The following is a 21,146-nucleotide window of genomic DNA, read 5'->3' as shown; positions in this document are numbered from 1 at the left end:
CTTAATATCCACACATCTCTTCTGCAAATAACTACAACATAAATAACCCAGACTGCTTCCCAGGAGTATGTGGGTTACAGTGAAAGTCACTGCAAAGAATTTCGTAATTGTCAGTCTTTGGGCTTCTACTACAGGGTAGAAGTAAACAAGTTTGGATGCTTCTAAATATTCATAGATGGAGCAAGCATCAGTGTTTAATCTAAATATATGCATAGTAAGTAGTGTGTGGATTATTGACTGACAACATCAACAGTTTGTGAGCCACTGCTGTTTAAGGACCTACAATAAATGCCTGATCCAATATCACAGAAGCTTTTTGCACATTTCTAGATACCCAAGTAGAATTAATGCTTCTTACAGAAATGTTCCTTAGTGCACATGGGGGTTTTATACAAACATTTACAGAAAGTCTGGGGATGAGATGACTTTTGCATGGAGTATAAGAAAGTGTTAGTGAGAGGCAGATAGAAACTTGATCTGATGGGTAAGATCATAGAACTGGCATGGAAAGAAACTTCCCATAAGCAGAAACTATGTCCTACATCCAGAGGGATATAGGGATCCCAAGCTGCTTTGTTTCTCCTTTCTTATTAGTACTGGTACGGCATTTGAAGATATAAATCTCCCTGCTGAATGAGAGTTAGCAGTAGCCCAATGAGAGAATGAAAGGGAAAGATAATGAAGGAGAGATTACAATCAGATCTTCCACAAGTGATGTGCTTTTTAACTTTTGTTGGTTTTCATAAGTCGGAATGAGTTCAGAGTAGGGGATTCTAACCCACAGATGGATTTCATACCAAAGACAAAAAGGGGCAACGAGTGGAAGCCCGAGTGTTGGTTTATGTATGTTATTCATTTTCTGAATTTATAGACTTTCTTAAGGGTAATGCTTGTTGAAAGAGCTAGAACCTGTCTGAGCAACAAACTCACTCCTATTAGAATGTAACTGGTGATGAACTGTGTTAAAAATCAGTTTGCAGAAGTAACATTTACCATAGATTATGCAATATGCTACCCATTTACCCTCAAGTTAATCCCTGGTAAGGTCACTAACCAGCGGTCATACCTAAGTGCTGCTCTGTAATATGTTTACGTTTTCCTGTATAGGGTGAGCCAGGCCTACCTGGGCTTCCTGGACTTCCTGGAATAAAGGTAACTATACCTGTAGTCTGTGTGTTGTGCAGTCCTGTCTGTGGTTCAGGTGTTAATCTGTGTGTAGGATGATAGGCATGTATCTGTTTACAGTCATACTTTTCTAGCATGTGATCTGTTACCTGAATGTATGCATAGTAGATGTGTTCCTTTTGGCTTGCTGATCTGCATTTAAGTCCAGTCACCAAGTTCAGGGGGAGTAGGACTTTGTTAAAAGTCGTTCTTTTTTCCCAATTCTACAAATCCAGTTGAGATAACTAACTGTAAATGGTGACCTTTTTAGAACAGGCAACAAAGCTGATACTTTTGTACCTTTACTCCTATATGCATAATTATATTTCCACAGAGCAGGCAGAAGAAATTAAACATCCAGAATATTTAAGAGGAAAATATAAACATCTAAGTGACTTCATCAACATCATTTTCCCTAAAAGACAACTAATTGTTAAATCAGTAAGGTGTTGACAGACTGACTGCTGAAATTCTGAGTACTGCATTTGTAACTGTTAGAATAGTGGGAGTGGGACAGTGCAAATGGGGGAATGAATATATAATAATTCAAAGATTGCTGTATCTTGGAGTTTATATATATATATATATATATATACATATATATATATATATATATATATATATACATATATATATATATATATATATATATATATATATAAATATATATATATATATATATATATATATATATGGGTTCACTAAGAAATTTTGAAATTCCAGAATCTCCAGTTTCAGAATATCGAATTCAGAATCTTGAGATCTTGGAATCTCGAAATTGTGACCCCCCCCAAAACACCACCCAACACAGTAAAACGTGTATGCAGGGGGGCAAGCACCCCCCACACCCTAGCAACTTAAATAAACCAACTCTGAGATCGCACTAGAGCGACAAGGGAAATCTCCCGGTCCGCGCTGTATGCCGATCTCTGTTTAGGATTTCAAAGTTTTGAAACTTCGATCATATGAAATTCAACATTTTGAGCTTTGAAATTCTGAAGAGATATATGGCTCGAGATGATTGTCACTATTAAAGTGACACCCCGACCCCATGTGTAAAATGGGAAAAAGGGGTTGAGGATGGATATATAAATGTGTCTGTGTGTGTGTGTGTGTGTGTGTGTGTGTGTGTGTGTGTGTGTGTGTGTGTGTGTGTGTGTGTGAGGCATATTTTTTATCTAAAAATGCTTTACTAAAATGCTTTTTACCCACCCATTTACACATACATGCACACGTGCAAGCAAACACACACACACACATACACACACACGCACACACACACGCACACACACACACACACACACACACACACACACACACACACACACACACACACACACACACACACACACATTCATTTTCATGCACACATAGTAGCAGAATAAGGTTTTGTGGGGGTGGGAAGTGACAAGCCCCTGTAAAAAGACTTGGTATCTGTTTCAGAATATTTTGTTTTTCTACATGATTCCTAGTTTATATTTTAAAATACCACCACCTTGTTCTTTCTGTCTTTCACTTTTGACAGATAGCCAGATTAACAAATTATTTGTGACTATACCTTTCAAATACAATTTTTCCCCTTTCTTCAAAAGTAGGGCTTAATGCCCAAACATTTATGCCTAAGGTAGCACACTACCGCAAACACTTATTTGGCACCTTATTTTGTAAACAGGCACTGCAGTTCCTCTGTGTATGTTAATGAAGGGTCATTGAGGCTTGCACCCAGTTCCAGCACAAAATACGGATGCCATATTGCAATACTGTGAAGTTTTACATTGCCACCATATACTAATGTAAACTTCCAAATTAACAATTCCCATTATAGTGTAACAGCATTTGTGGCACCTATAGACCCCACCTGAATGCCAGCAGAAATTTCATAGTGAAAAGTCCATATGCCTGAGACAACATTAACAGCACACAGGTGCAGCCATTCTGCAGCTGCTGATGCAACTGGTGATTGCCCTGGACAATGAATACATACAAGCATAGTTGCATTTTTTTATAAGTTGTCCATTACAGACACAGGGCTGACAGAAATCTAATTTCTGGACATTAAACAGGCTGTACATATGAACGACAACAGCTTGCCAGCCATTGTGCTGCAGTCCAAATACTGTATGCTTGTCCAGGGTTATTTGTCATGCATCTGCTAACATATAGGTGCCACTATGGTGACTGTCGGGCCTACACAGCATGTTTGATTCAAACTACATCATGGATATATAATGGGGTTCTTTTACATAAAACATTTCTCAGTTTCATTACTTACATGGAGTAGAATTCCATAGTGATTGCCCTGGACAAAATTTCCCCTACTAGTAGAAACACAACCTCAGGGATCCAGTGAAAGATGCCTGTAGCCTAGTGAGACTAACCCAGCCAACAAAGGAAAAAATGAAAGACTGTCAGGCAGTTAATGCAGAGAATTAAGGTTATAGGCTATTAACAGCCACTTCCTGTAGTTGAAAGTTTGATTCACTTATCTTCTATTTACCTACTATGTGACTCTGAACAACTCACTTAAACAGACAGTGTTCCCAAGTCGCCACTAAAAATAGCCCTTCTAGCCAGTGGGCATACCCTGTTAACAAATCAGTAAATAAATCCTTCTGTAATTAGGCAATTCTGGTACTGTGTCTGGCATCTCCTAGTTATGGGCCCTTTTGGGGTTAAGAGGGGGGCGAAGTTTGCACTGAACCTGTCTGCCAGGATGTTGGCTATATCAGTCGGTTCAGTGTATTTTGTTTCATTCTGCACTAACTCCGAGCAGATCTGAGAATTGCCACTTAGATTCTTGACATAGCTAAAGAATGCCTTGTGGTTACCTTTGGAGTCCATGGCAGTTTTTCTTTCGAAGCTAGCCTTGGATGATTTTATGAGGGAACGTAGTTTTTTGCTGATACTGATCAGGGATGTCTTCCCTTCTTGGGATTTTACTCTTTTCTGTACTAGTTTCCTCCTTCTGTTGTATAGCTTGTTTATGGCAGGGGTCCACCAGACTGGTTTCCTTTTCTTGGAGGAGTTAGTTCTGTTAGTTTTAAAGTTGGAAAAAAATTGTTAGCAATGGCTCTATTGTGCAAAATTATAAAGTAAACATTTTGCTAGATGCACAGCAATTTAAGCTTTTCTGACTCCGTACCTTAATGTAGTTCCCAAATTTCAGAATAATTCTTGCTGCACTGGGAATCTAATAAAGAATATAGCAGGTAGTATCTAACCACTGAGTAATGTTATACAAGGGCAGACCAGAAAATGGGGTTTTGCAGCAGCACTGCAAGACAGCAGACACCATCCACAACACTATCTCATTCCTGTTGCAATTCCACCCATAGAAATGCAGAACCCTAGAATACATTATAGCAGTGACATATTCACATTAACAATGACAGTCTTCTGTACCTTGTCATGATGGTGACCTTGTTATGTCATATCACTTCTGTAATACTGCCCCAATAATAAGTCAGGTTGTAACACTAAATATTATTTAGCGAGTTGCCAGTGAGGTACTTTTAATTTGATGGACAATTCAAATATCACATTAGGGAACAGGTGACTTATAGAGTGAAACAGAAACAGACTATAGTTTTAGTAAGTAATATATTACAAATAATGACAGTCATGCATTTAGGTTTGAAGAAATTTGTTGTACTAAAGACTTTAACAAGGAAGAAGCATTTATTGTTACTAGCAGTTCATTTAATTGAAGGAGAAAATCACTAATTGAAAAGTATAAAGATCAATCTCCTATAATAATATAAAGCATTTAATACCCCCATATGGTATATTAACATAAAGTAAAGAAACATCCAAATTGGGACAACTAGCAACTGGGCATTAAAACCTTAAACATGAGAAACAAAAACACACCACATACTGACCACTGCACTCTGATTATTGAAGAAGAAAAAGAAAATATTCATACATTGAGTGCTTTCGTCCCTCTATATTGCCGAATTCCTCCAAGCTGCATATATACCAATTCTATTCCAGTTGCATGTGAGAGGTTAATTGTGAAACTGCAGCAGTATCCTTGATATAGGCTCATACAGACGCTAGCAGAAGTCTAAAAGATGGTCCCAAAAATCCTAATAATAGTTCTGTTATTGAACCTTTCCCTGCAGCAATATGCCAACCAGGGCCTCATATCTGTTCTGATATATTTTGGAAATATATAAAGAAATAGTAATTTAGGTCCACTCACAGAAAGTTCATATTTTAGTTCTTGTGAAATAATACCCTAAGTCGAATACTCTAAAACCTTATCAATTTGTTTGTTTTTATTTACTCCTTACTTGAATCACGTTTTTGTAAAAAAAACTGACTCATTTTAGTTGCTCGTTGACTTTACAATTGTAAAGCAGTCTGTTTCAAAGCAGCATCACACTAGCCACAAAAGTAACAACAACAAATCATCTTTCTTTTTTGATTTTGGCATTGACTGTCTTTTGTCATACTGCAAATTGTGAACCACAACCAAAACAAACAAAGGAACTGCAAAACACCAACAAATAACCGCTAGTCAGTCTCTTTTAATGGACTATAAGCCACTTTTATTAAAAATAACAATAGGTAAATGTAGTTTGCTTTAAGAAAAGTAAATATTTTAATTAAATTGATGATATCATGAATTAATATTATTTAAGGGATTTGTAATTCAAGTACACTATTCTGAAGAATTCCCTGAATACTGTGGGACGAAAGCATTAAATCGGTGTATACTTTATGTTCCTATTGTTATTTTTAATAAAAGTGGCTGTAGTCCATTAAATGGGACAGAATTATGGTTATACTGCAAATTGTTACCAAATTTCTTGAAAATATTAGGAGCCTGCTCATGTAAATCTGAGATTAACAGCATCCTCTACATGCATGATAAAAAATAAAAATCAAAATTAACGGATTATTGTGGAAAATGTGAAAGCACTGCAGAAGGTAAACTTGCATCCCAAGACTGTGTTCTTACAGAAAAAACAGTAAAAAAAAATAGAAACTCAAATGATGTATTAGTTTAGGCATTAGATGATGAAGGAAAGCCAGCAATTAGCTACAAGTGTTCTCAATTCAGAGTTGACAAACCAGTTTTAGTTGACTGTCTAAATATCTCTTTGCAGTAGAATCCAGAAGGGTAAGTCTACATTCTGATCCAAAAATGAAGATTATCAGTTGCTGAAATAAATAATCAGTATAACTTAGAATGCTCGTGACCAGCTTGTGGCCAGCCTGTGGTCATCTTTCATATGGACACACACACACACACACACACACACACACACACACACACACACACACACACACACTGCCATATGCAGCACCATGCTTCCAGAGTGAGTGAATGACATTTTTCAGTAAGTACTTGCCACATTCCCTTGTTTTCTTTGTTTATTTGCTGTTGTTTCCCGTTGATGAAAACAGGTTGCTTCATTTTCTTATCAGGAGAGATGTCAGTAGGAAGATGCTCTCCATAAGAGACCAAAATCTCCCAGAAATCTAGCAGTCCTTTTCAAAGCAGGGGACATTTGCCTTTCAAAATAGCAGTTACCACTGAAAATGTAAACCCTAAGGACATTTTATGACCTCCTACTGTGGCCATACTTGTTTCTTGACTGATTTTATTATCACATACATGAAAGTTGAGAAACATGGCTGAGGTAAGACATTTGTTTAAAACTGATAGAATGTCATATTAAAAATAAGAAATAGGCTAAAAAGACAACTATGCAATTGATTTGCAAAGCAAAATGTGGTAGTCTTATTTCTAAAGATTCTAATACACAATGACGCTTCTGTTCATGTGAATGTGACCATCTTAAGTCTTTATATACAGTGAATGGAATGATTATAAATTTTATACAGTTTGTAGTTAATTATGCTGAGGCCTATTTTCAGCCATCAAATGGAAAAATCACAGAACGGCATTACATCGAAAATTCTGTTCAACGAAACTCCTCAATTGGGGGGCTGCACCCCGACTCCTGCTAATTATACATTCAAACTCCGAGATTGCACTACAATGGGGAAAGTGCATATTTCCTGATCCCTACTGTAATGCGATCTTACTCAAACAGCTAGATGAACAGCATGCTTGATGAGACATACCGATGCTTTTTCCATCCAATGGCTGAACATATACCCATTATGCTGTTCTTTTTTGAGTCAGTTTTACAATATCTGTTTATTGCATGCAAGAGATGTCTTACTGTGTATATATAAACAGCTATACTGATATGCACAAGTACACACATGCACATACATACACACGGACCCACATACACACACACACACACACACACACATATATATATATATATATATATATATATATATAGATAGATATATATATATATATACATTTTATATATATATATATATATATATATATATATGTGTGTGTGTGTGTGTGTGTATATATATATATGTGTGTGTGTGTGTGTGTGTGTGTGTGTGTGTGTGTGTGTGTGTGTGTGCGTGTGTGTGTGTGTGTGTGTGTGTGTGTGTGTGTGTGTGTGTGTGTGTGTGTGTGTGTGTGTGTGTGTGTGTGTGTGTGTGTGTGTGTGTGTGTGTGTATGTATATATATATCTATATATATATCTATATATATATATATATATATATATATATATATATATATATACACCCCCCACTGGAATAACTTTACTACCTTTCATTCAAATGATATAATGTAAATGTTGGGAGGAGTGGTGGTTGCTCTCGGTTAACAAAAAGAGTACATTTAATTCTGAAACATCCTCTCATGCATTAGGCACCATGCATTAGAAAAGTGCTTACCAAAAATTACTTACTAAACTAGATGGGGAATAGTAATTCAGAGAGAGATGAAATGCAATCATAATGGCAGATGATCACCGAGACTTCAGGACTGGTTTTCTATCTCACCCCCTGAAGACCCCAGGAAAAATATTTAACAGGCTTCAGGAAATGAGACTGTCTGTGGCACATTTTAGATAATATCCTAAAATGTATTAATTCCTGGGCATGTGTACTTATTATGGACTAGTGGCAGAGTAGTTTCAGGTGTTTTCATTTGTTTGCTGTCATCTGGATTTCAGTTTACTGAGAAAAGTAACTGTAAAATATTCAAAAGTATGATGTAGTTCTGATAGCCATCTGGATGAGTTGTTACATTTTTGGTCATGTTTCTAAAAGTGTATAATTGTGTGTGTGTGTGTGTGTGTGTGTGTGTGTGTGTACATGATCAAAATTACACTTCTTCAAAATTTCAAATGACGAGACGACCTCACCAAAAACTTACTTTAATGAACAGTCAGATCACTGTAATTTTACTTTGGGAAAGGAGGCAGTTGGCCAAAATGGGGAAGTTTGCCCTTTTCCCCACTATAGTGTGATCTTGGAGTTAGTATAGTTAGTTAGTGGTGTGTTGAGGGGGTGATTACCCCAACTTGGGTGGGTTGTCAAAAGCCGTCAATATCGAAGCTGATATTGTCGGCACAACAACATTGAAAGCGCAGAACATCATGCAGGTAAACAGAAATTTCCGTAGGGGGAGATTTCTTTTTACCTCAATGTAGTGCAGTCTCGGAGTTAGAATATTTAAGTAGGGGGGTGCAGAGGGGCTTGCCCCCCTGCCTACGCTAGTTAGTTTTTATTTTTGTTTTTTTATTTTTAAACATTATTCGATGTTTTACTATATCGATCACTAGAGGTCGACCTTTAGTGATTCGATGTAGTAAGATTTCGATAACGTGATATAGATGCTTGTTTGTTAGTTTTGGACAACTGCCTCCTTTTCTGGAGTAAAATTGTGGTGATACGAGCATTTGTTAAATTAAGTTTACGGTGAAGTCATCTCCTCATTTTAAATTTCGAAGAAGTGTAATTTCGATCATGTAAAGTAGACCCGTATAATATATATATATACATACGCAATTACATTTAGCTTTGGTAGTGGTAAAGCATTATTCATTCAGGTGCACTAATATTTATAATGTGGAAAGCACATGCATATGTGAAGTTAGAGTTAGTGGGCATTGATAGCTTCTACTGTATTTAAAATTTAGAACTGCACATTTCTGTATGCAGTATTTGGAAATACTATATTCAGTATTCAGGAGAGAATATGAATGATACTGTTTTCTGTATTTCCTGTCCTTCTAGTAATAAACATTTAATGGTTATGGCCCCTTTATGGAGCATCCACATTTGTCACCAAGTCTCAAACAATAGATTATCATGAAGTATCACGGAAGGCCAAATTTAAAGTATACTACTATATTATTTTACTCTTTATCGCATCTAGCACATTAAAAAGAACTTAAAAGTAAGTAAAACTGCATAAATTTCACAAAAGATATACATATATAATATGGGAGACAGCTGAAAGGTTAGTCGTCTGAGGGGCTGAAGATCTTTAAACTCTTCCTTCTCTGCTCCAGAAATGGCAAGTGTCCTGCTGCCATAGTAATAGTTACTACCAAAAGTAGCCAAATTGTAGTGGCTGGTAGCAACTGTAATCCTTTGCTTAAGAACTAAGACGAGTAGTGGATATGCAAAAGCATTAATTACTGGAAAGATTGGAATGGAGTCACGTATCTGCTATGCTGGTGATTACATCATACTTCTGTATTTTAGTATAAGAAGACGTCAAAAACATCTTCTGTCATAACTAACAGTAAAATGCAGGAATCAGAATTCAGAAAGACATAATTACTGTTTGTAGAACTTTGAAATGCTGTTTGATATATTTGAAATTTAGCACCACTATGTGCAGAATTCAGATATTGTATCTATAGTCTTTTATCTGAAATGCATAAAAATATGTAGAAAAGTGGGACTAAATGCAGACATAAGAAATGAGCAGTTATACATAAAAATGGTATATGAAAATTCTGAAATTTACAGCTGTATGTGAAGTACATACCAATGTGGATATCTGAGTCCTGAGGTAAAGACATGGGGTAGTGCCATATAAACACTGACATGATACAGCAGAAAAGAAATGCTCTGTGTAGTAAAAGCAAGTTTGCAGCCAGGCATGCTATTGCATTACTAATTTCTCATAGTGATGGTAGGTGCTAATGGCAAATGGAGCATTGCATAATTATACAATGCACGCAATAACTGCACAATGAATGCATGCACAATTCACACATATGTGATTCTAGTATGAATGATCAAAATCACTAACTGCCAAGTACAAAACACATGCAAAAACATTTTGAATAGTCATAGTACCAAAATCCCTAAACACTGAAACTACAAGAGATTGCAAAAGGAATCAAACTTCCTTTTGTAATCTTTACACCTAAACCCTTCCATAATACTAAGTCCTAGTTTGTTTGAATAGTGGTAGTGTTACAGAAAGGATTTTTCTGAGACAAGGTGAAGAGTTAGGGTTAGGGTCACGGGAAAGGTTAGGGTCAGGGTTAGCAGACACTGCTTAGTGTACGAGGACAGGGAATAGTAATACAGAAGACAGTTCTGGTCAAGGAAGTGTTTGTCATTGCTATCTCAATAATAAAGCAATATAGAGGACAATATTCCATGTGTTAGTAATAAAAAGACAAGAATCATTCAGCAAGCGTGTTTTAGAAAATATGAAATGAATGATAGCATTATCATTTTCTTAAGAAATGCCTGTCTTCCGTGTTGTCCAGATGTCTTTTTTATTCTTGAAGTTCTAAACCATATGTTGCAATAACCCAGCTACTTAATACACCTGGTGTATCATTGTATAAAGATACCCTTCATAATATACAGTTTTAATGCCACTTTAGGAATGGATTTTGATGAAATTACAGAATGCATTTGTATTAAAGCATTTCCATACATTCATTGATTGTGGGCTGTTTTCCCATAGTGGCTTATCACATGCCAGGGGAAAAGGCTGATTCCTAAAATATTTCACTTGTTTACTCTTTTTTGTGTTAGTCTTAAGGCATCACAAGACACCTCTCGTGACATGTTGTGTTGTAGTTACTACTAAATGTTCAACTCTCTCAAAATATAGATATGACCTGAATTTGTTTTTAGCCTTTAAGAAAGCTTGGCTTTGTGATTAATGCATACACAGTAATGCAACATAGTATATTTGCAAAATCTGCACATATTTTCCAAATACTGGAAGAAATTTTGTTAATGAAAGCTAAATCCAGTCCCCTAGGAAAATCTGCATCTGCAGATATGATCATCTTAGACAATTTCAAAGGGAATGCATTAATATAAAATTGATCTTTGTATATAAACTAACTATGCTATACACATATCAAGGTTCAAAACATGACTGAAAACAGCTATGCAGCCGTTATGAAAATGTTTGCCAAGCCTCTGAAAATCAATGTCATAATAACTGCTTGAATTAGCTCAGACTTGCCATATGCTGTAACCATGCATTAATCCATGCTTAAAAACAATCTGTTCTTGGGAAGAAAAGTATCACCATAGATACACGGGTGTCAATCAACTGTAATAGTCCATGTTTATAGTACTTCACAAACAGAATGCTGTGCTAATGTTGTTTTCCCACCTGTCTTTGAGATATTCTCTGTAAGTATGTTCTTTTCACTCAGCACTGTTGTCATCTCTTGAATAATAGCTAGTCCAACAGTAACATTATTCCTGCATTTTCTGTGCAGGCATTTTTATGTGGTGAAATCTGTAATTCTAAAGGTTGACTTCCACCTTGCAGTCAGTACATCCTTTGCAGAAACACAGTCATTTCAGAATTTGATATTTTAAGACCTTCCCTTTAAAAACGGTGCTGAGTAGTTATGAAAGTTGATTACCTCTAGTGTTAAACCAGTATAGAACATTTAAAAGTTAAAGCACTAAAATTTATTTACCTATGTAGAATGTGTTCAGAGCAGTAACTAACTATTCCAGTTTCTCTTTCATCCCCTGATCTGGTGCCCCCTCAACTTCTCATCTCTCATACTTGAGAACCAAAAACAAAGAACAAAGAATCCCAGCTAACCACTTCATACACAGGTAGCAAGTAGTTTTCTACAGATTATTTCAAACAAAAAGTGCTGAAGCGCTTTAGCCCTGACCAGTCAGCAGCTGCCCCCTTTGCCCCATTCTTGCTACACTTCAGAATGTGCTTACTTTCAAATGGCTACTTTCAGACATGACTTTGGCCCAAACAAACAATTTCATAGTACTGCAGTAAAATATCAGTGTAAGAAAACATTCAGGATGTAAAACAATATGCATCTGCAGGTGTAAATTTGTATGTAGTACTCAGGGCCGGCCTTTGGGCAGCTGGTGCCCTAGGCAAAAGGGCTCCACAGTACCCCCCACTTTTTCCTGTATTTATTCAATGCATTTTAAAGAAACCATTTCTTTACTACAAAAAAAAAAAATAAATAAATAAACAAATAAATACTGGAAAAGCACCCCCTGCAAGAGCAGCACCCTAGGCTGTCCCTTAGTTGGCCTATGCCTGAGGCCGGATATGGTAGTACTGTTAAATACATCAGTACATGACTGATGTCCAGTCAGGGGCTGCTTTTTCCACCACAAGAACATATCTATGTATTTACTATGTTAAATATAGTAGCACCAGTGAACCAACATGTACATGTGTGTATATATATTGGTAGACCTTTAACAAAGGGTATAAAGAAAAGAATTATCTGGTACTTTGTAGACATTTCTGCATATGTCCATTGTGCATGATCAAACATTTATGTAAATGGCATGTCATCTCAAATTTATCTACACTTCTAGCACATCCCCAAAGGTACTGACATTCTTCTAAGCCCATCACATTTGAGCTACTCATAAAAAAGTAAAGTCAATACCTACACAGATAAATATGTAACCCCAAAACACCATAACACACCTGAAACCATCTTTCATACCCAAATCCATATTGTGCTGAAATGAGTAAAGTAAAATAAATTAAAAATGTGAATTGAATTGTAATCAAGCTAAGATTAAAGTAAAAACCTAACAAAATGTAAAATTAACAAATCCTAACATAAGCCTCACTGAATTAAGAAAATACATAAAAATTAACTGATACTACAGGAAAAAATGAATAAAAAGCATCACAAAGCTGTAGTAAGAAACTGTTCTTATGAGATTCCATTCATAAAATCCTACATAAATTACCCAGAGTCCTCTTCAGCAGAAAATTAAACAATTCACAAAATCAGTGTGAAATACAGTTTTAACATAAAAAAAAAAAAACACTTACAAAATGGATAAATAGAATAGGTCAGAGGCTGAGAGGGCTGATTCGTGTGACAAATGAAGTATTTTGTACTGTAGTACTAGGCAACTCAAAATGTCAGTACTCTTCTCCAAATTTACACCTAAATCTATATATTTCACGGGTGTATATTATAATCTCGAAGGTTTAAAACTTCAAATCACTAAAGATTGAACTTTAGTGATCGAAGTCTTAAACCATCGAAGCCAATAAAAAAACTAAGTGTGTAGGCAGGGGGGCAAGCTCCCCTGCACCTCCCCACACCCCCCAGTTAAATATACCAACTCCAAGAATGCACTACATTGAAGTAAACGGAAATCTCCCCCTACGTAGATTTTCCATTTAAATGTTCGATGTAGTGCACTTTCGGTATTTTCATGCCGACAATATCGTATTCGATATTGTCAGACTTCGAGATTTTAATATAGACCCATATTTCACATACCACACAAACCAGACTATCACATACATATTTCATATGTATACATATATTCATCTTACATTGATGGAAACCAAATTGTTGAAATCCAAAATCCTGATAAAAAAAACATGTTTTTCACAGGGGGCAAGTCCCCTCTGCACCCTGCCACACCCCCTGCTAATTATACATACTAACTCCAAGATCATATTATAGTGTGGTAAAGGGCATATTCCCCAACCCCACCATACCAAGATCTTGAACTGGCAAAGCCAGACAATTTCAATCAGCTGATATTCCATCAGCTGAACTGGTTATATCAGAAGCTGATTACTTTCCGTTGCAATGGTAAGTTGTGTTCCAGATATTTGTGTGTGTGTGTGTGCGTGTGTGTGTGTGTGTGTGTGTGTGTGTGTGTGTGTGTGTGTGTGTGTGTGTGTGTGTGTGTGTTATGCTAGGGATTTTCCAGCTGAAAGGATAAGGCTGTTGAGGGAAACCTCACCACCTCTCTGCCCAGAGGTTCTTGTTGGTGCAGAGATTGTGGTACTAGGGCAGTATGTTGGAAGTCTTTGGGTTTGAGTACTCACTGAGAGCTAATATTGCCCTTTCACTTTTACAATTCTAACAGGGTGTAAGCAAAGGGGTCTGTCAGTATTTTTGTGTGTTTGTAATTTGACGATAATCTCCATGCTGGGATTTCTCAGCTGCAATGATAATGCTCTTAAATGATTCCTTCCAGTGGAGCTATGGACTTTCTCACCGTAATCCTAAGTTTTTTGCTAAAATAAAGTTATGTCATCATATTTCAAACAAATGTTCATATCTTTGTGGCAATGTGGGTTAGTAACGAAGTGTAAATGGAAAATTCTTCAGCACTTTCAGGGATAGTATCCGTTAGGTTCTGGGTCTTAAAATGGATTGTAGAAACTACAATCAACAAAGTAAATATTCGTTTCATAATAATTTGTGTGCAACTCACAATATGTCAGTAATCAGTCAAGCTAAGGGTATATCAAAAGTTCATTCCAGCTGACAGTATTCATCTGAGGCTATTCAGTTCCATCTGTATTACTTGGTTGTTGGCATATTTAGAGAAATATGAAATTTATGACAGTATAAATAAATATTATGTGAATAACAATTAATGTCTGTTTAGCTGCATTAGACCAAAGCCAATTATTAGTGCAATTGCATTGTCTATCATATGACCTTTAAGATGAAATATTTCAACAACCTATATGTAGAGTGGTTTTGGAATTCTGAATAGGTAATATTAGACGCCTAGCGGTGTCAGTAGGGTTTAGCTAGAAAACAAGTAATTTCCGTGGTATCCCCGAAGTCTCAAAACAACCCACTAAAGTGTAGTGGGTCTAAAAACAAAACAGTGTAAGAAACTTCTCTGTGTGGAAGATTTTCAGTCCATATATTTCTAGTTAATCACTGTATTTCCAAGCAAGGCAGGCAGTACTTAATAAAGGATTTTCGACTGGAAACAGACTGCCTGCCTTGTTTGGATTACTTTTGAATACTTAGTAATGCTGTAGAATTATATATTTTCTATTATTACTTTTTGACTTGACGAGTTTGCGTTCGCTACTTCTACTACTATTATCTGATCTGATTAATATACAGTGATTAACTAGAAATATATGGACTGAAAATCTTCCACACACAGAAGTTTCTTACACTGTTTAGGGTTTAGCTAGAGATACATCTGGAGGTTTCATTAGAATACTGAATGCTTATTTGTCCAGAGGCTGTTGTTGGCCCAGTGGTAGTGATATCAGCCCAGTATGCTGGATGTCTTAGGTTCGAGGTCCAAATGTGATTCAAACAGTGCCTGAGTAGAGGACTTCCTCTATATTTGTGCATGTGCATTTGCAATTTGACCTCAAAGGTTGAGTAAAGAAAAGTTTAAGAGCTGAATCTTGAGATTTATGTTGAGAATGTATGTCATTCTTATGTCAGAAGGATGGCTAACACAGCTGTTTTTCTCCTGAAATTGGATTGTAATTGCAGCACTCCAAAACATTAAGGATGGAAGACAAACGTTCCACTGGTGCTTAATTAGGTGTTGAGTTTGCATTAGAGCCTAATCTGACACCTTCTGTCAGAATGAAGAATATTGATGTAAAATTAATTTTATATTATGAATAACTCTTCAACTGTTATATACTGTCTTTTTCGAAAGTTGTTTAATTGAAATGGCTTCATTTAGACCCATGTCCTTGGTACAGTCCAGAATGGATTTCAGTTTAGCATGCAGCATTTAACTAGTCTACGTTTTTTGTCAGATGTCTCATGCCCATTTATAAGTAGTTATTGTCAGGGATATTTTTGTTTAACCAGAGTTTTATTTAAATGAAACAACAAAATGACCCTCAACTGTGAAAGCATATACAATGTGCAAAACATAAAATAAAATAAACATAATAATCTTAGTGAAGTATATAAAACTGTAGAGAATGAAGCCCTGACTATGGCCTCGATGACCTAGATTTGATCAGTGGCCAAGACAATGGAGGAAATAACCAGAGATGGTAAGACTGGCAGGTAATGTCAGTCTGCCCATCCTCGAGGGAGGGAGGCAGTCCAGTTTGCTGCAGTGCTGACACCTTCACTGGAGTTGGAATGGGGGAATGCTTTTAAATCTGACAAGCTGTGATATGCTGTAGTCTTCCAGGCTGACATATGCAATATTGTAAATGGTTCCACTGGGAGACAAAGGCATAGCAAGTCCAAGCAAGTGCATGCACCAATCATCAGGGGGTGTGAACTTAAACCATCAAACAGAAAAGCTTTATGGCTGCCTGAATGGTGGCTCCCCCGATCTATTCTCACCCTAAGAGAAATCAGTTGGCTAACATATTATAATAAGAAGGCACAGGAATGAGTAGCAGAGCATACAGCAAAATAGTGTTATTTAAACCAGGAATGCTGCTTGGAACATGCCACACTGTGCCATAAACTGGCAATGTGATTCAGAAACATTCTATATTTCTGAATCACATTACCTATTCATGCTGTAGTCTTAACATATGTTCAGTCAACGTCATTGTCATTAATGCAGTCTGCAGCCATTTAACACTACAGTACTGCATGAATATCAGACGTAGTATTAAAGCCGTTACCGGGAAAACTGCAACATGCCTTCAATGCTATCACTATCAGCCATTTGTAATAAATTTAAAGGAACATTTAATATAGTATATTCTGCACAAGGAGGGTGACAAACTATTAAATGTAGTAGGCATGTGCAGCAATCACTGACAGAACTCCTACTAACATTGTCAGTGGTGATTATTATTTCAGAGTTATGTTGTCAGTACTACTGCAGATGTAGAAGCATTCCCCAAGGCAACACCTGTAGACTAAGGCCAACATACGGGTGTAGTTCTTAGCAAAGCCGAATTGCTGGAGAAAAGCATACACCACAGTTGTCTACACTCTTGACAGCAATGTATAAATTAGAAAGCAATGAAAAATTTCCAGTTTATACTTTCCCAAAATTTCAGTTATGCAAGGGGGGGAACATTTTAATGAACTGGACGCATAGTCAATACTAATGATGAAGACTTCTGTGATTCCCCATTTGCTTACTATGCAGGGAAAGTCATGGAAATCCTGTTTTGAAAGTGCCCATGTTTTGATGATCTTACAAAGTCTGGGGTAACATGCTATGCCAAATGTAAATTCTTTTGGAATCTGTCTCTCAGAGTGAAGGCAGAAGCATTTTGTTACAAAGGACCTATTTTGACTCTTTTTGGACACAGCCTCTGTCTCAGTAAACTTATTTTCAGCTGTACATAGAACAGATTTGATGCATAAGTAATCATTAAAGGGTCTATATTATATGCTCGAAGTTTTAAAACTTTGACGCTCATATAATCGACCCTATATGACTGAAGTTTTAAAACTTCAAACATATAATAAAAAATAAATAAAAACAAAAACAACCTACCTGAATGCACTGAGCACCCCCATATGGGAGTCTGTGCCTCCCACACCCCCCACTACTTGAATATACTAACTCCGAGATCGCATTACAGTGAAATTAGATTGCCATAGTGAATATTTCCCTTTACTTCACTGTAGTGCCTTCTCAGAGTTGGTATATTTAAGTAGTGGGGGTGTGGGGGGCTCAGAGCATTCAGGTAGGTTGTTTTTGTTTTTATTTATTTTTTTATATGTTCGAAGCTTTAAAACTTCACTCATATAGGGTCGATTATATCAGCGTTGAAGTTTTAAAACTTCGAGCATACAATATACACCCTCATTAAATGGCTGGTCAGCTTTCAGTTTTGTTTGTCTCTTTCTCTCTGTCTCTCTCTCTCTCTCTATATATATATATATATATATATATATATATATATATATATATATGATATAGTTACAGAAAGGAGGATAAATATCAGTATAGTGATATGCATATACACACATTAATAGAGAAAAATATATATAAACTCAGTCTCACTAAACAGACTCCAGCACCATGTAAACCAATGTAAGCTGTGTTTGTTTATTTATTGATGCATATATGCTTTTATCAATGAATATTTGTTTGTTTACTGTAGTCTCTCTCTCTTTATCCTGTTTATGCACCATGTGGTACATCAGGCAACGAGCACCTTTCAGCACTCAATGTTTTTGTAGCAGTTATGGGTTTTATGGGCTCAAGTTGCTAGCCCAAGGCCCAACCCTCCTCAAAGGATGCACCACACACACTTGCATACACAAACACTCACATCTAGGGCCAATTTAGAGTGTCCAATCCGCCTATTGCATGCCTTTGGATCATGGGAGGAAATCAGAACACCCAAAAGAAACCCATTTTACCATGGTTGAGCATTGATAAATAATGGCTAGTTTCAACCACAGCCACTGGTTGCTGTCTTTTTGTTATTGGTGTGCCTTAATAAAGAAGCTTGGATTGGTTTACATTATGTTGGAGTTCATTTTGTAACTGTCTTTCTGTTTTCCTTACACTGGTTGTGTCAGTGCAATCTGTGGTGTGTTTCTGTTTATATAGTTTTTATATATATATATATATATATATATATATATATATATATATATATATATATAATATATATATATATAAATATTTTTAAGAGATAGAGAGAGAGAGAGAATATACATACACGCACATACACATATACATATATTTAAATAAAAATACACATACATGCATGCACACTATAAAGAGTTGTAATTTTTACTTATTTGTGTAACATACAAAACACAACAGACACACACACACACACACACACACACACACACGCACTCATGCATGCACACTCAAACATGATTCATTTATACACACACACCACACTTTTATGCAAAGTCAGTAGGTTTCACTCTGATCACTAACTGCTCCATGTGCATCACTGCCTGGTTTACGTTGCCAGTGGTACTGACTAATAGAAGACCACAACATGGCAGAAATCTGTTTTTTGAGACCTTAGGCAGAGTACTCAGCCTATATAAGGCAGGAATGGGCGCTAGCAAAGCAAGTAGTTCAATAAGTTTCAGAATCTCAATTGCTAAATCCTGCCTGTAATCCAGACTGCATACAGTCATATTCTGCTCTTACATATCAGGCTATGATCGCACTACACAGCATAGGGTAATGTGCAGCTGTATACCATCATAACACAGTATTCCCAGAATGCCTTTTTCTACACAGCATGCACGCTAATGCCCTGCTGTATGTGCTCATAACACAATATTTCCAGAATGCCCTTTTTTGCAGATGATGCACACTGCTGCCTTAGTGATAACTGCGAGTAGAAACCATTAACCCCACCTCCAAAGTGCTGTGTCTGCTGTTGCACTAATACTCTACCTCTTATAACAGTATACCGCAGAGGGATACAAATATGCCCTGCTAATAAACTGCATCATGTAGTCCAGGCTTTGGGTATCCCACTGACCACTCATGTATTTTGTGATTTTTAGCAAGTTAAACACCCAAACAATACTCACAGATCATCATCAGCCTGTCTACCACACTTACATGATTTATCATAGTTCGTTATCAGCTTTAAAAGCTCCCTAAAGATTTACTTATTTAAGACAAGATACGGTTGGCTAGTTCTTCATATTTATTATCATTACTGTACTAGTTTCTCACTATTATTTCTACTGCAGTGCCAAGTTTAATAATCCATTTATATTAGTTTAATTTACTTCATTTACTTAATTGTAACTATATTTATTATTGTTGTTTTCTTATTTTGCTATTTGTTTCTGTTCTGTTACTTTTATGTATTTGTGGTTAGATATAAGCCACTCAATAGACTTGAAGTCCTATGCTTCAATTCATCACAAGGGTACACAGCCTGGGGTGCTGCGCACAACTTCAGTAAAGTTAAGTGTTCCACCAAAATGCTACAGAGATACTTAGTACTTGGGCACACAGCCTGGAGTCCTGTGCACTGCTTCCCCAAAACAATTACAGAATTCCTTCATAGATTCATAGACGTATAGACTGTTACTAGGCTAACTACCCATGTGGGCTTTCTAAACCTAGCCAAGTTTTCCCAAAAGAATACTGATGTCCTGCATCTAAATAGGACATTGAGGGCTAGGCACTTATAAGCTACCTTTGTCCATAATGGACATGGGTACCAGGCCCAGTGTAAATTTCCTATTCCCCATCCACTTGTCTAGGTTGTGCTTAAAGTGGATAATAGACAAACCCAGCTTCACATGGTTGGGAAGCCTGTTCCATAAGAAGAGCAGTCTCTGGAACACATATCTGTCTCTCCTGCATGTTCTATTTAAGTCACAAACAAAATTCAGGTCCTTAGACCTTGTATTTCTGGTACTCTTTGACTTACGAATATGTAGGAGATTGATAAATGTGGGGTTTGTGGATGCCTTATTAACCCAGGCATAGATCACTCCTCAGAAATCTATAGGAGACTGAATAGAGGGAAAGGGCTTACTACAAAGTCACATAGCCTAGATTGCTGTGCACAACCACAATAAAGTTAAGTTCTCCCGCAGGACACTTACAGAACTTTCTACATGGGTACATAGCCTGCAATGTTGTATGTTCTTTCAGTAAAGTAATCCCCCTCCCTAATCACTTGTAATCCTTGTAGACATTGCAGAGCACACAGTCTGACCATGGTGGAAGAGTGTACCCAGTAGGTGGTGTAGGTACTTATCCAAAGCATATTGTTTGGTCTGTGTACATCTGAGCTGTTCCCTAATCCTGCGTTCCACAGTCATGTAGAAGGACACCGTGTCTGTGTGCCAACAGATTCATAATTTACAGTCTCTGGTCTGCAATATTTATAAGCATCACCTCCTTCATTTTATTTTTTAATGTGCAGGCATGCTAAATTAGGAAAACATACCTC

The 21,146-nt window shown here is 36.7% G+C and overlaps 1 protein-coding gene across 2 annotated transcripts in view; it reads left to right on the top strand.

Annotated features, from left to right (window-relative positions):
- Positions 1 to 21,146, top strand: part of COL25A1 (collagen type XXV alpha 1 chain) — a 1,631,546-nt gene that overhangs the window by 1,289,602 nt on the left and 320,798 nt on the right. For both annotated transcript variants that reach the window (XM_044061344.1, XM_044061342.1), the window contains exon 17: positions 1,108 to 1,152. In XM_044061344.1, the coding sequence (XP_043917279.1) occupies positions 1,108 to 1,152 (45 nt within the window). The remainder of the gene's footprint in view (positions 1 to 1,107; positions 1,153 to 21,146) is intronic.

The sequence above is a fragment of the Protopterus annectens genome, chromosome 2.part0 (assembly GCF_019279795.1).
Source record: "Protopterus annectens isolate FY-2018-M chromosome 2.part0, PAN1.0, whole genome shotgun sequence".
In the NCBI taxonomy this organism is placed as follows: Eukaryota; Metazoa; Chordata; order Ceratodontiformes; family Protopteridae; genus Protopterus; species Protopterus annectens.
This window is presented reverse-complemented; position numbering and strand designations above follow the sequence as displayed.